Raw genomic sequence first — 16500 nt, 5'->3', positions numbered from 1 at the left:
GTTTTGAATATTCTTTTATCAGATTCAGGGAAGTTTCCTTCTATTGCTAGTTTTTATTCTGCATGGATGAGTTTTTTTAAATACTGTTTACATACCGATTCCTGTCCAACTCTTTGTAACCCTATGGACCGTAGTCCGCTGGGCTCCTCTGTCCATGGAATTTTCCAGGCAAGAATCCTGGAGTGGATTGCCATTGTCTATGCCATTTTAAATACGGACTGGGTGTTAATTTATCAAACATTTTTCAGCTTCTGATCAGACGATAGTGTGATTTTTCTGGTTATTTAGTTATTGTGGTGAATCGTATACTGTATTTTTTAGTGGTAGACTAACCTGGCAAGGACCAGTATTCTTTATATATATTACTGGATTCCTAGATTTTGTTTGCTAATATTTTGTGTAGAATTTTTGTATCTATATTCATAAAGGCGATTGACTGAAAATTTCCCTTTCTTATAATGTCCTTGTCATGTTTTGCTGTCAAAATTATGCTGGCTTTTTAAAATGAATCTGGGACTATTTTATCTTTGTATTTTCTCTGGAAGAATGTGGATAGTATTGATGTTATTTCATTTAAAAATAATGATATAGTTTCCTTTGTGGGGAAGTTTTTCTTTCATAGTTCTTGAATTTTTCAGATTAAAAACTTTGGGTAACAGTTTTGATAATTGAGTTTTTCTAGGAATTTGTGTATTTCATCTAAATTTTCAAATTAATTCGCCTGATGTGTTCCTAATAACCCTCTTTTCTCCTGTAGGATTTGCTGTGATGTTCTCTTGCATTCCCAGTACTGAGCATCTGTTCTACCCTTTTTAAAATGAGTCTCACCAGAGGCTTATCAATTTTAGTAATTTCAATCATGTCTTTTTATTACTTGAGCCTATGATTGTCTAGGATACAAGATGCAAGGGCATTAAAAGTAGACTCATAGGAGCTGCTGCTGCTGCTAAGTCGCTTTAGTCATGTCCGACTCTGTGCAACCCCATAGACGGCAGCCCACCAGGCTCTGCCTTCCCTGGGATTCTCCAAGCAAGAACACTGGAGTGGGCTGCCATTTCCTTCTCCAATGCGTGAAAGTGAATTCGCTCAGTCACGTCCAACTCTTAGCGACCCCATGGACTGCAGCCTACCAGGTTCCTCTGTCCATGAGATTTTCCAGGCAAGAGTACTGGAGTGGGGTGCCATTGCCTTCTCCAGACTCATAGGAGACCCACATATTATTCTGGATTTTAGTTACAACCGTCACCTCTGTGCCAGTTACTGTATATGAGAGGTTGTGGAGGTAATCTGAGGCTCTGGGTGACCTCACGCTCTGGGCAGGCAGTTAGATCAAGGGGAATGAGTGTGCGTGTAGGTCACTCGGGGGTTTACCTCCCTCCCTCCCCGGCTTTGGTCTGGTCTATTTCTGGTACTCTCTAACCTCTCAGGGTACTCCAGTTAGGGTCCCAGCTGAAAGCCTGGGATGTTTACCATCCTCCTGGGTGGCTTTTTTTTTTTTTTTGTAAAGAAACAAGGTCTGTTGTGCTGTAGAGTTTCCCATAGTCTGGATTCTGTTGATTGCATTCCCGTGGTGCCTCCTGTAAACTGAATGCAGAGGCTTGATCACATTCGGATTCCAGAGGCACAGGATGCCGGCTGTCTCACTTCACGATGCTGAGATGGGTCAGTGAGTCAGTTTGGGCTTTGTCAGCCTGATTCCTGTTTTAGGAATGTCTGCCCTTCCTGAAGGGTTTTAGCACCTGTGATGGGCACTGTCCTGATCCATCATTTCATTAGGAAGCCAAATGGTGATAATTTAATGTCATTCCTTCTATGTTTATTGGCTTGATACATTATTTATTAACTCACTGTGTATTACCTGCCCCTCTCCTGCACACGGAGAAGGCAATGGCACCCCACTCCAGTACTCTTGCCTGGAAAATCCCATGGACGGAGGAGCCTGGTAAGCTGCAGTCCATGGGGTCACTAGGAGTGAGACACGACTGAGCGACTTCACTTTCACTTTTCACTTCCCTGCATTGGAGAAGGAAATGGCACCCCACTCCAGTGTTCTTGCCTTGAGAATCCCAGGGACGGGGAAGCCTGGTGGGCTGCCGTCTATGGGGTCGCACAGAGTTGGACACGCCTGAAGCGACTTAGCAGCAGCAGCAGCTCCCGCACACACACAGTTTTCTTCAAGTTTATTTTTTATTGTTGTTCTTTTTACAGAATTTTGGTCATTTTCCCCCCTAAGGAGTGATAATGATGAATATTTTAGTAATCCTTTCTGTGCTCTTCATGTTTATCTTTAATTTATTCAATTTAACTTTCATATTTGTCAAATTATTTTTATCTCTGTACCTCCTTTTTCTTTTATTATCTACCTTTGTTGTGTCTTTAAGAGTCTACATCATACTCCATTCTGTTGTAGCCATAAATCTATTTCTTCAGGTTTTCTTTCAGCTTATTTTATAGAGAATGTCCAGAGGTCATTTCTCTCTCTGAATATTCTGGATGATGAACCTTCCCTCATTATGTAGGGTTGTTGTTGTTTTTTAAATTGTGTTGTGTCATAAGTTGGTAAGTTTTCTGACCCCATGGGCTGTAGCCCTCCAGGATCCGCCGTCCATGGGATTTCCCATGCAAGAGTGCTGGAGTGGGGTGCCATTGCCTTCTCCAGGGGATCTTCCTGACCCAGGGATCGAACCCGAGTCTCCACATTGGCAGGCAGGTTCTTTTCCCCTAAGCCACATGTGAATTTCATCCAGGTGTGGTGTTTGCAGATGGTGTGAGTGAATTGTTCTTTCTTCCCTTCCTTTCCTCTCGGGTGGATGTGTGATTTCTTCCGAGGGCTGTGGTTGGGGTGGAGGTTTGTGTGATGCCCCCAGTTCAGTGCCCTGTCTCTAACAGGAGACTGTCGTATCTGCTCCATTGCACTGGCATCTCTACCGGCCTTAGTTTTCTGGTTCTCTAATCCTTCAAAGCTTCAAAGTAATAATGTATATGCATATCCCTGCTTTCTTAAACTGAGGCCCAGCCCTAAAGGATGAGTAACATTTTCCAATACTGGGTAGAAGATGGGTGTTCTAAGCAGAGGGATAAGCATACAGAGAAGCTTGGAAGCATGAAAGCAGCATCAGTTCAGTTCAGCCGCTCAGACTTGTCCATCTCTTTGCGACCCCATGGACTGCAGCGCCAGACTTCTGCCTGTCACCAACTCAGCAGCATAGGGTGCTAAAAAATTAATGAGTCTCTTTTGTGTGCTAGTGTTTTTGTATGTCTCTTTTTGGTTTGTTGTTCAGTCAGTAAGTCCTGTCCGATTCTCTGCGACCCCAAGGACTGCAGCATACCAGGCTTCCTTGTTCTTTACCATCTCCTGGAGTTTCCTCAGATTCGTGTCCATTGAGTCAGTGATGCTATCTAACCATCTCATCTTCTGCCACCCCCTTCACCTTAATAACTGTTACTTGCTGTCCTAAAACTACTGTACAAGCTTCTTCAAGACTTTGCAGTTTTTCAAAATGTTCTCATGACTTTAGGATTTTAGTGTTTCTCACTATTCAGTAGGCATTCATTCTCTTGGGCTCCCCTCTTGTAATGACTCTCCTTTTAACAAGCCACAGTCTTAATATGTTGAAGAGGGATTCATTATCTTTCCCCACAAATCAAATGATTTTTCCTATCCGCCCATAACTTTTCCATTCTCTGAAGCTTGGTGACCTTGGAGTCAATTTTAACACACACCTTGAATGGATTTCTCTAGTCAGAGTTCTGAGTGCTATTGAGTTTTTAGTCTACTTTCTTCATGACTCAATTCTGCTCTTTTTTTAAAAAATTAATTTATTTATTTTTGACCATGCCGTGCGTCGTGTGGGATCTTAGTTCCTCGACCAGGGATCAAACCTGTGCCCCCTGCACTGGGAGTACTGAGTCTTAATCACTGGACCACGAGGGAAGTGTCCCGCTGCTCCGTTTTTGTCTTGCTTTTCTCTCCTGCAGGCCTGTTACTGTGCCTGGAGACACCTCCACCTTCTGCTTCCCACCTCTTGCCTCTTCAGGCTCTCTTCCATGTGGCTGCCAGATTTATACTGTGTGAGGAATGCCTCCTCCCTTCCATCACACTTCTCCCTGAGCCCCGGATACCTAATCACCTGGAGAGGACAGAATCTCAGTGCTGCCATTTGCCTGTCTAGGCTCTTCCTCTCACCTTCCACAGAACAGACCATTGTCAGCTACACTGCCCTTCACTCTGTCCTGGATGTACCCTCCCAGGCTGTACCTTCTTACTGTTTTAATAGGAATTCCTTTATCCTTCGTTTTGACCTATTTGTCTTTAGAAAGAACATCAGCAACCCTCTGGGCCTGGACTTTGCACCTGGTTTTACTGTTTCTGACCAGGTGGCCATAGGCTTGTTGTTTGTTATGCTCCAGAGTTTTCTGTACTGCAAAGACCTGTGCATCTTTTTCTTTTTGTATCATTCTCTTCTTAATACCTTATACTGCATCTTATTTAATGTGTCTTTATTGTGTTCATCCCTAGAGTGTATCCTTCTTAAAGGTGCTTAACATCATGCGTGTGTATTCAAACAGTAATGAAGCCTACTTTGAACTTGAGGCCTCCAGAGAGATGGTTTTAACATCCCCACCGCTCTTCTTCCATGTGACTTGGGGAAGACCAAGGTGCAGTGATCAGTTAATGCAGGAGCCCAGCATTTGAGCTAATTTTGAGATAGAAGTTTAGCTCTTTAAGCACCTCAGTTTAGTATCTTCACTTAAACCTCTGTCACTGCTCCTCTTTGGCAAGCATAGAATACTGATGATTATTCCATCTTGTTTTTTGATGACTTAATCATACTTGTGAGACTTACTCATCTGTAATCCTAGTTCTCAGAAAAGCCTCCACCACATGGTGGACACACATGCTGGAATGATTTCTGATTACAAATGTCGTTGTTAGGGTCTGTTAGCATACTGTACATGCTATGGGGTGTTAGACTGAATTTGCACGTTTTAACTTCGTTTGAATTCTTGTTCTCATTTTGGGCTAGTCTGCAATTATTTGCCTCTTACAAATGAAAAGTGCAGTGTAACTTCATGATAGAGATATCATCTCATTTTTGAATAAAAAAGTAGATGTTTATATATTACAGTTCATTGAGATATAGTTATGATTTGTCAAATTTACTGTGTGTAAATGAAACTCAAAAAAATTTTAATGTTAAGATTGCCTCTTAGTTTTCTCGCCATTAATAAAATCTGTTTTTAATCATCTCTTGTTTCCTTTTTGTCCTGTGGGTGGCAGAGAGAGGCTGGGCTAGTCAGACTAGAGACCCGTTGGTAGAAGGTTGGTGGAAGGTGTCAGGGTGCTGGGTGCAAGACTGAGAGCCAGCCCTGCATCTCAGAGTGTGATGCTGGATGTGAGAAAGCCAGCGGCTGCAGACCCAGGGGTCAGCTAGGGAGGGGCAGGTAATTACTGTGGCCTCGGGCAAACAGGGAGGGTGTCCATCTGGTCAGTTTAGAGGTCGGGCCAAATCGGTGAGCTCAGGCAGGGGGCCCTTGCTTGCCTTTGTTTTAGTCCCAAGCACTAATCTAGGTAGGAAGTGCATTCCATCTTCTGTTGGGAGGGAAGCAAAGATAAAGAACAGCTAGAGAGTTGATTCTGATCACTTCAACTTTTTTTTTTTTTCCAGCAGCCTTTCCTTTCAGCATCATTAACTGCTGCATTCAGAGCAGCATGGTCTCGACAGTGCCCCCTGGTGGCCACTGTCAAGGGTTTCAGCCTTTCTAAGCAGCCGATGGTTAGAGGCCCCTCCATGCTCCATGAGGGGAACGAGCATCATCAGTCTTCAGCCTTTTCTAGGGTCCTCTCACCTTTAGACTTAGAATCACCCAAAGTAAAGGGTCTGGTTTCCAGTGCAGCTGAGGTGTGTTCGGCCCGCCAGGACTGGAGAATCTGGCAGCAGTCCTAACCACTCTTGTTTTTCCATTATTCCCAAAGGCAGTTCTCAGAAATCATGTCTGTGTGAATTAAAAAAAAAAAAAAACCAAAGGCAAAAATGCTCCTACTATTAATTCTGAGTAATGATTACCTTACTGATGAGGAGGGTTTTTATCTTCTTAGACTTGTGACTTAAAAATTATTGAGGGCCTCCAAAGAGCTGTTTATGTGGATTATTTTTTAATGATATTTACTGTGTTTAGAAATTAAATATTTTAAATGTTTATTACCTCATTTAAAAATAAACCTGTAACAAGTTGACATAAATTACTGTTATGAAAAAAATCTATATTTTCCAAAAAATATAATTGATATTATACCCAAATTTGACCATGAGTATTTCCTTCAAGATGAATTGCAGAGTGGAACCTGAAACCACCGTGATGGACTTTTCCTACCTCATACACTTTGAAGAGAATGAATTTGAAAAAGCAAATGACATGCTGTTTGAATAATGACCCTGTAAAGCCATGAAGCATTTATTATTGTTTCTATTTGACAGATGAGGGAATTGAATCTAAGGAAGTACCATTTAGCAATCGCATCTGTGGGAGAACCGCTTGTGGTTTGGAATTGCCCATTACGGGCTAGATTTAATTTCAGGGATAGATTAATTATGCAAATGATAAAGATCCCCTGTTCACATTACTGTGTGGTTTGTCTCCTGATTGGACCCCACCTGATAACATGCAGTAGTTTTTAACACTGTATCTTATTTTTATCTGTTCTAGACCTATTCTGGACTCTTCTGTGTAGTCATAAATCCTTACAAGAACCTTCCAATTTACTCTGAGAATATTATTGAAATGTACAGAGGGAAGAAGCGTCACGAGATGCCTCCACACATCTACGCTATATCAGAATCTGCTTACAGATGCATGCTTCAAGGTAACTGAAAATGACGTTTACAGTGCCGAATACTCAGAATTTCTTAAATGTAACCTGGGTTTTTGTTGTTTAATGTCTCAGCCTTGTCTTTTTTTTTACCTTTTTTAAAAAATTATTTTTTGTCTGTGCTGGGTCTTCATCGCTGCGCAGGCTTGTGGCAGGTGGGGCCTACTCTACGTTGCGGTGTGTGGCTTCTTTTAGCAGTGGCTCCTCTTGTTGCAGAACATAGGCTCTAGGTGTGCGGGCTCCAGTAGCACGCGGGCTCCAGTAGCACTCGGGCTCAGTGGTTACAGTTCCTGAGCTCTAGAGTACAGGCTTAGTAGTTGTGGTACGCAGGCTTAGTTGCTCGGCACATGCGATCTTCCCAGACCAGGGATAGAACCCAGATCTCCTGCATTGGCAGGTGGATTCTTTACCACTGAGCCACCAGGAAAGCCCTGTTTCTGTCTTCTCTACAGAGGGCTTTAAGTTGTTTTTTTGTTTTTTTTTTTTCTTTTAAAGATTAAAGGAAAAGTAATATATGTTTATTGTAGAAAAATTGTGAATTCTTAAGGTTAGACTGGGTGACACGGCTGTTTTCTATAGGCAGCCGGTAAGTATGCATGTTGCTTCATAAATACATCATGTTAGTTTTTATGTTTAAAAGCATCTAGTTTTCATATATTTTTGAACTCTACCGCAGGCCAATATAATCAAAACTCCGTGGCTCTCAAGAGCCAAGAAAGAAGTGATAGTTTTGAAAAAGTTGACCAGAGCTGAAGAAAGTCTTGAGTCTTGAGACAGAGGGTTCACAAAGCGCCAGGCAGGGATCCTGAAAGGAGACCCGTGCTGGGTCTCAGGTAGCATGGTGTGGACGGGGCACAGTCACATGATCCCTATGGAGTCAATGGGCTCAGACTTCTCGCTTGCAGTCCTGAACCCAGCAATTCTGAGGGCTGTGCCTGGTACATAACCATGCGCGGGGCCTAAAGACTACTGACACCCCGGGCTCCCTGGGGTGTCATTCTTCCTCCTTGGACCCTGACGCCCCCTCATGGCCGTCCACCCCAGCAAGCCTCCATTCAGCAGCAGCCCTCATGGCTACCGACCTGTTGACCTAGACACACCTAAAGGCAAGTTCTGCTGTAACAGTAGTTGCAGGAGCCACCGTGAATGTCCAAGAACTGAGATTCTCCTCTCTCCCTGGAGGCTTAGAATGAAATCCACATCTTAGTCTTCAGTTTCCCAGCCACATCTTTGTTTCCATAAAGCTCTCTTTTCATTTAGCCTTACTCCCACTCTGTGATGTGCAAACCTCCCTACCCATTCAGTGTCTGCATCGAATGTTTTCTTTTCCTCCGGGCTTTAACTGAAACCTGGCTTTGCCCTGCGATGGCTCCTGCACTCAGACCCTATGCACCGGGAGGCGAGGTCACTGTCTTTACTCCCAGGGTGTCTGCTGGACTGTTCATTAACTACTCTTCACCCCTTGAAAATGCTGCCCCTCCTCTGCCTGCCCTCATCACTGTAGCATCTTTCTTCTGGGGCCCCCTCCTCCCTCCTCCTCGCCTCATTATTTGGTTGGTCTGGCCCCCGACATGTCATTTTTCTCTGCCTCAAGGCCTGACATAACCCTGTGTTACTTCCTAGTTTCTCGTTAACAGCCAACCCCTTGGTCTCGCAGATCCTTAATCTTCTTCTCTTCTCACTTATGCTGCTGACACCCTAGACTTTGACGCCTTCTGAAATGATCTTATTTTTCAAATAGTATTTCAGAAATTCTCTTGCAAAATCCTTCCGTCTTGGCAGCTCAGTCAGCAAGTCTCCTGCCCGTGTTCTTTGACTGTTTGGCTCTCAGGGCCCATGTGTTGCTCTGCCTTTCCCCTGTGTATTATCAGTGCTGCCTTAACTTTCTTCCTCACTTAGTTTGGATTTCATAGTATCATTTCAGCCATCTTTGTCAGTATCCTACACCCTGTCTCTTTGCTCTTTTGTTATACTTTAAAAAAAAAAAATTTACTTATTTGGCTGCACGAGGTCTTGGTTGGGGCACATGGGATCTTTCGGTTGTGGCATGTGGGTCCAGTTCCTCGACCAGGGAACCCAGGTGCCCTGCACTGGGAGCACGGAGTCTTAGCCACTGGACCACCAGGGAAGTTATACTTGGTTGGCAGAATTCTCACCCCAGATCAATCAAGTTGTTTGTCTTTTTTTAATGCTCTTACTTGGGTTGCTGACGCCTCTGGAGTTCTCGTCATACAATTGAATCAGTACTCCTGTAATTGTGTGACCACAAGCCCAGATTCCACACAGAACACCCTTGTTAATCCTTCCTTGATTGTCTATTAAGGTTATAATCTCATTCTCCCTAATGTCTGCCTCAGGCCTCTGCCCCCTGCAGCTTCGTGGGTCCCTGCTTTCCTCCCCAGCTGATGGCTGCTTCCCCTGTTCCATGGAGAAGTTAGAAACTACCCAAGTGGAAGTGCTCCAGTCTCCTGAGCCACATTTACAAACCATCCTCTCTTGAACCCGCTCCTGTCCGAGGCCAGTCTTCCCACCTCCTTCATCTCTGACGCCTGTCACATCTCTCCCAGGATCCATCTCAGGAAGCTCACAGTGTCCATTGTCTTCTGCTTGCCTTTGTACGGGCTCTTAATGTTAGTGTTAAACGTGCTGAAGTTTTCTTCGTTACTTTAGAAAGTTCTCTCTTCCCTCCTCTCCTTCCCTTCACAGCCAGATTTCTTGGAAGCATCTGCCAGTCGTTGGGTAGGAACTTGTGAAAACGCTTGCTCCTGTGCTCTCAGGGAAACATGAAGCAGGGTCTCAGCTAAGAATGAGGAGGGAGCAGAGATTGGAGATTTAAGTGAGAAACACTGTGATGGAATCCTCTAGGAGAGTCAGGCAATACTTACATTTGCATCATTGACACTGGGTCACTGTTGGAAATACAAAGGAAATGTGACCCATAAGTAGACGGGGAGCTTTAATGTGCTTCTCTTAGAATTTGAGATAAGTAGGGAGGAAAAGGGAGAAGGCAGTGGCACCCCACTCCAGTACTCTTGCCTGGAAAATCCCATGGACGGAGGAGCCAGGTAGGCTGTAATCCATGGGGTCACGAAGAGTCGGACACGACTGAGCGACTTCCCTTTCACTTTTCACTTTCACGCATTGGAGAAGGAAATGGCAACCCACTCCAGTGTTCTTGCCTTGGAGAATCCCAGGGACGGGGGAGCCTGGTGGCCTGCTGTCTCTGGGGTTGCATGGAGTCGGACACAACTGAAACGACTTAGCAGGAGCAGGAGGCGGGAAAAGAACATAAAGAATGTGATCAACACAATTTAGCAAGCTTGAATTGAAAACTACATACAGGACTACTGCCCGTCAACTAGAAAGAAGGTTTACAACCTCAACTTGTAATTTTGATGCTAAGTCACCATTAAAAATCTCAGATCTGGCCACATTCTCCAACCACAGTGCAGTAAGGCAAGGTATTTACAGATTCCCACCTGTTTGGTGCAAGTGCTGCTTAATGACTTCTTCTTACTGTTTCTGCAGCTAACTGTTCATCCATATGGCTTTTTGGTAAAAGTAGAAATCAAAACTGCTATTACAGATTCTTTAGACATTAATCACAACAAAATATCGTGTGTAAAAAACTGATGGCTTATGGCAAAAACCGCTTTAAGAAATAATTCATAGTTATAAATATTTTATTAGTAAACAAAAATTTATACACAGACCTTTTACTCACAAGGTAGATAAAAAGCAACTTTATGATAATTTACTGAGCTTTTTGTCTCATGAGGTTTTCTGTGTTTCATTTCACACACATAAAAAAAAAAAGTCCTTTAAAAATACAGCCTGGATGTTAAGATGTAACTGTGGTGATCATTTCACAGTATATACAAATATTGAATCATTGTGTTGTACACCTGAAACTAATATAATGTTATGTATCAGTTATACCTCAATTTAAACAAAATAGTACAGCATGAAATGAACCTAAATAAGAAGAAAAACATAAAATTAAGTAAAACTTGAACTGGTTCCATGAAAAGACCATAAAACAGACAAGTGTTTGGCAAGTGTGACTAAGAAGAGAGAATCACCAGAAAGGATAAAGGTTTTATAACACTATAAACAGAGACAAAAATGCCTTGAAATAAGGTGGAAAACTCTGAACAATGCCAGTGGGAGAAATGGTAAAGGTTGTGAGACATTTACCTTTATGTCCCAAAGACATGAGGCCCAAATAATTTCAACAATGAAGTCTCTCCAATCTCGAGGACTAAATAATTCCTGTGTTATCTAAATGGTTTTAAACCATTAGACAATGCAGAATAGTCTGGATAACATCAAGATCAGAAGCTGCCAAAGGACTTTGAATGCTTACTTTTTATTAAAAAATAATGCATAAAGATAGTTAAACAATGAAACACATGGTATAGCAGTAATTGTCACTGTTGTTTAGTCAGTAAGTTCTGTCCAACTCTGCAACCCCATGGACTGTAGCCCGCCAGGCTCTTCTGTTGATGGGATTTCCCAGGCAAATACTGGAGTGAGTTGCCATTTCCTGCTCCAGGAGATCTTCCCAGACCAGGGATCCAACCTGCATTGGCAGGCGGATTCTTTACCACTGAGCCACCTGGGAAGCCCACAACAAGGTTACGTTATTGATAAAGAAAACAAATAGCTGTCCTCCCCCTGCCCATTCTGGATTTCCTCCTAAGAGGAAGTCATTTTGTCTGTTTTGTCTTGTGTTTGTATGTATTTATGAGTAATAGGCTTATGATATTTTTTTTTAACTTATGTTGTTTTCTATAGACTTCCTACTATGAAAAAAGTTTTTAACTACATTCCCCCCATCTTCCTGATTGAAGTTAAGTCAACATTTTTTGGCATTTTAGTAGTAGTCAACGTGTAAACTGTTTCTCCTGTGATCACATTTCTCTTCTTACACAATTTGCTGTTTTCCCTGGGGTTAGTAATTTTCCTATTTTGGGGGGAACAAAGGAGTTTTGCAGTGACCAGCATTAATTTGACAGAACTACAGGTCTTCTTTCAGTACAGGGACGTGTATCAAGTAAGTGATCGGTGTCTTTCCTCCGCCAGAGCCACGCCTCCTGGGACCCTCTGTCCTCCACTCTTCGCTTAGTGCCCCTCCGACTTGCCTGCGCCTGCACCCTGGAAATCCCTTGCTTCTTTCCATGCTTGTTTTCCTGTCTTAATTTATGGGTCCTATAGGCTGTATTTTGGATGGAGAATAACCTCCAGTAGCTTCCTGACGGGGGTTCCCAGGAGGCACTAGTGGTAAAGAACCTGCCTGCCAGTGCGGGAGACATAAGAGACACGGGTTCAATCCCTGGGTTGGGAAGATCCCCTGAAGGAGGACATGGCAACCCACTCCAGTATTCTTGCCTGGAGAGTCCCATGGACAGAGGAGCTTGGCGGGCTACAATCCATAGGACACAAAGAGTCTGACACAGCTTCCTGCGAAACACTGAAAATAACCAGTTGTTCTAGCAGTAAGTAACTACTTAATGGATGGCTCATTTCTATAGTGGAATCCTGAGCGGCTGTCTTGAAACTATGTCTGATACACCGAGTGATGTACTAGTATAATAATAATAATAATCACATATACCAACTCCTCTCTCCAATAAGTACTTTAAGACTAGGATTGATATACATTAAAATGTGAACCTTTACATGTAGATTAGGGAGAAAAGGCTACCCACTCCAGTATTCTGGCCTGGAGAATCCCATGGACTGTACAGTTCATGGGATTGCAAAAAGTCGGGCATGACTGAGCGACTTGCACTTCACTTCACTTTTGGTTGAAGACTTCACCTTCCAATATAAGGCATGAGGGTTCAATCCCTGGTCGGGGAAGTGGGATCCCACATGCCTTGAAGCCAAAGAGACCCCATTAGGAGAAAGAAAAGCAAGGAAAACAGACCATCTTTTAAAAGGAACACAGGTATACCTGTGGTGGATTCATTTTGATATTTGGCAAAACTAATACAATATTGTAAAGTTTAAAAATAAAATAAAATTTAAAAAAATAAAATTAAATTAAAAAAAATAAATAAAAGGAACATCAAGGAAGGGTTTGAAAGGTCAGAAAACAGGTAACACCAGCTACAGCAGTAAATATACTTTTCAGCTCAGTTCAGTCGCTCAGTCATGTCCGACTCTTTGCGACCCCATGAATCGCAGCACGCCAGGCCTCCCTGTCCATCACCAACTCCCGGAGTTCACTCAGACTCACATCCATCGAGTCGGTGATGCCATCCAGCCATCTCATCCTCTGTTGTACCCTTCTCCTCCTGCCCCCAATCCCTCCCAGCATCAGAGTCTTTTCCAATGAGTCAACTCTTTAACCCCCTATAAATAGCAGAGCCTAATATAATCATATGCCGCTTACGAGAGAGACCTCTCCAAGTAGAAGAATAATAGCAGTGCAGTGATGAGCATTTCCTCAGCCAAATGAGTACAAAAAGAAAGCCCCAGTTAAGTCACCTCAAGTCCAAAGTAGAAGTCAAAGCAGAAGCGGACAATGGGCATTATTTTATGTTAGGTGCAAGAATGTTTTATAATGAATTATAGTTGCCTTGAATCTATGTAATGATTCTTACAATGTGGAAATACAGACAGTGGGAAACAGTAATACTCGTTACCCTGAGAAACTGTGAAATGTAGGCAAACCCTGCTAGTGACTTGGTTAGAGATCTGTTATCTCACTGAGGATACCAGCAAATGAAGACACTATCATAATGTGATAAGGGCTATGAAGACAACTAAGGGGGCGCGAGCATCAGAGGCGAAAGGGCTCGTGAGGGGCGAGACGGTGATTTGACGGGGCAACAAGTTTAACAATGTGCTTATCCTCTAGCCAAAAATACATATTGTTGTTCAGTTGTTAAGTCGTGTCTGACTCTCTGCGCCCCCATGGACTGCAGCACGCCAGGCTTCCCTGGCCCTCACTATCTCCTGGAGTTTGCTCTGATTCATGTCCTTTGAGTCAGTGATGCTATCTAACCATCTGACCTTTTGTTGACCCCTTCTCTTTTTGTCTTCAGTCTTTCCAAGCATCAGGGTCTTCTCCAATAAATGTTAGCAGTGAGCAAAAATAGGTAGAACCCAAATATAAGGCAGTATTTCTTATATTGCTAAACATTTTTGAAGTCTTAAGTGTAGAGAAATATGTAACATGTTGCTGGATGGGAAAACTAAATATATGTACTTTTATTTAAGGTATCATTTATATGCAGTAAAATTCAGCCTTTTTAGGATATAGTTCTTTGAGTTTTGACAAATACATCTAGTTATATAACTACAGTCAAGATATAGAACAGTTCTATCTTCCATGCAAATTTCTACACGCTCCTCATAGTCATTCCCTCTCCCCTAGTCCATGACAGCCACCGATGTTTTCCTTTGTCACTGTAGTTTCGCCTTTTCCAGGACGTCATGTAATCAGACACAGGTTAGCCTTTTCAGTCTGGCTTCTTTCACTGACACAGTGCACTTGAGCGTCACCTACCAGTAGTTCACTCCTTGTGGTTTCTAGAGTGTTCCATCGTGTGCATGTTCTACAGTTGTTCACTCACTTACCTGAGGGGCATTTATATGGTTCACGTTTCTTGGCAGTTAAGACACTAGGGTCGATTGTGTACAGGTTTTTGTGAGGGTAAGTTTTAATTTCATATGACTCAATAATCGGGAGTAGGATTGCTGGGTGACACGGTAGGTGTATTTTAACTTTGTAAGAAACTACCGCGCTCTTTTCCAGGTGGCTGTGCCATTTTTCGTCTGTACCATCAGTGGGTGAAAGTTCCGGTTCTGCTTTCTGTCAGCACTTGGTGTTGTCGGTTGCTTATTAAACTGTAGTCTGATAAGTGTGCTGTGCTATTTGATTGTGGTCTTAAATTGCGCTTCCCAGATGACTAAGGACAGTAAGCATCTTTTGCTTGCTTATGCCACCTGTATGTCTTCTTTTGTGAAGTGTTCAAATCTTTTAACCATTAAAGAAATTGGATGGTTTGTTTTCTTATTCACTTTTGAGAACTCTTTTTTAGCCACAAGTCCTTTATTGGATAAGTGATTTGTGATTTTTTTCCCACTCAATCTGTGATCCATCTTGAGTTAATTTTCATGTATGGTGTAAGGTATGGATTGAAGTTCATTGTTCTGCATGTGAATATCCAGTAGATCTTGGCATCATTTATTGAGAAAACATTTTTTTTCTCCAATGAATTGCTTTGTCAGGATTCTGTTCCTTTGATCTGTACATTTGTCCTTTTTCATACCATCTTGATTATAATAGTCATATAATAAATCGTAAATTGTTCCTTTGTCTTTCAATATAAATTTTAGAAATCAACTTGCCATTTTCTAAAAATGGCCCACTTTTCACGTTTTGATTGGGTTGCACTGAATCTATAGAACAAAAAGGGCAGAACTGACAAGAGTATTGAGTCTTCCAATCCATGAACATGGTTTGTCTCTCTGTTAATGTAGGTCTTCTTTTATTTCATTGGTGTTTTACAGTCTTTAGCACATAGATCTCACACATATTCATTATAAGTGTAGCATATACCTTAGGATAACTAAGTATTTCATGTTTTTGGTGTTAAATGGAACTTTACAATTTTAATTACCAATTGTTCACTATTGATATATAGAAATTTAAAATATATATATTATTTTAAAAATACATATATTGACATCTTTTGTAACCTTGCAGAAGTCACTTATTCTGTAAAGTTTTTTGGTAGACTCTTTGGAATTCTCTCTAGACAGTCATGTCCTCTGCAGATAGACATTGTTATTTCCTCCTTTTCAAGTGTATGCTTTTAAATTATTTTTATTGGTGATGTTGAATAGGTGTGAGAACAGACATCCTTGTCTTATTCCTGGTCTCCGGGGGCAGCATTCAGTTTTCACCGTTAAGCATGATGTTAGCTGCAGGTGTTGTGTGGATGCCCTTTATCAAGTCGTTGAAGTCCCTTGTATTCCTCGTTTGCTCTCTTTTTTGTTTTCACTCATGAATGGATGTTGTTTCATTGAATGTCTTTTCTACATCTGTTCAGGTTATTGATTCGTCTTGAGTGAACTTTAGTAGTCTATCCTTTAAAGAAATTATTCTGTTCATTTTAGTTGTGGAATTTTTTAGCAGAAAGTGGCTCCTAATATTTTCTTATTATCCTTTTAGTATCTCTGGGATCTATAGTGGTTTTCCCTTTCTTGTTCCAGATGTTGGCAATGTGTGTCTTATTTCTGATCATTTTGTCTAGAGATTTACCTCAAAGAGCCAGCATTTGGCCACCATTTTCTTTTCCTGTTTTCCCATTTCACTGATTTTTGTTCCTTGTACTTTTTTTTGTTCTACTCATTTTGGGTTTAATTTGTTCTTTTCTAGTGTTTTTAAGGTAGGAGCTGAGGTCACTGATCTAAAATCACTTTCACTGTTGAAAATACAATTTAATTCAACATGGATTTATTGAGTACCTCCATTTATGGTTTTGGGGAGGTGCTGTGGACAGTAACTGAGCTATCAAATGAATCGCTCCTCTTTAGAAGGCTGGTTGCATTTCTGAACATAAAGTATTTCCCTTAAATGTCACTATAATATATGATATATGCTGAGTCTG

At 41.9% G+C, this 16500-nt stretch overlaps 1 protein-coding gene across 6 annotated transcripts in view; it reads left to right on the top strand.

The window, feature by feature from the left end:
- The window catches only part of MYH10 (myosin heavy chain 10), a 122130-nt gene that overhangs the window by 15113 nt on the left and 90517 nt on the right, over positions 1-16500 (top strand). For all 6 annotated transcript variants that reach the window (XM_059877752.1, XM_005220298.5, XM_005220299.5 and 3 more), the window contains 1 exon segment: positions 6709-6865. In XM_059877752.1, the coding sequence (XP_059733735.1) occupies positions 6709-6865 (157 nt within the window).

Source organism: Bos taurus, chromosome 19 (assembly GCF_002263795.3).
Source record: "Bos taurus isolate L1 Dominette 01449 registration number 42190680 breed Hereford chromosome 19, ARS-UCD2.0, whole genome shotgun sequence".
Classification (NCBI taxonomy): Eukaryota; Metazoa; Chordata; class Mammalia; order Artiodactyla; family Bovidae; genus Bos; species Bos taurus.
This window is presented reverse-complemented; position numbering and strand designations above follow the sequence as displayed.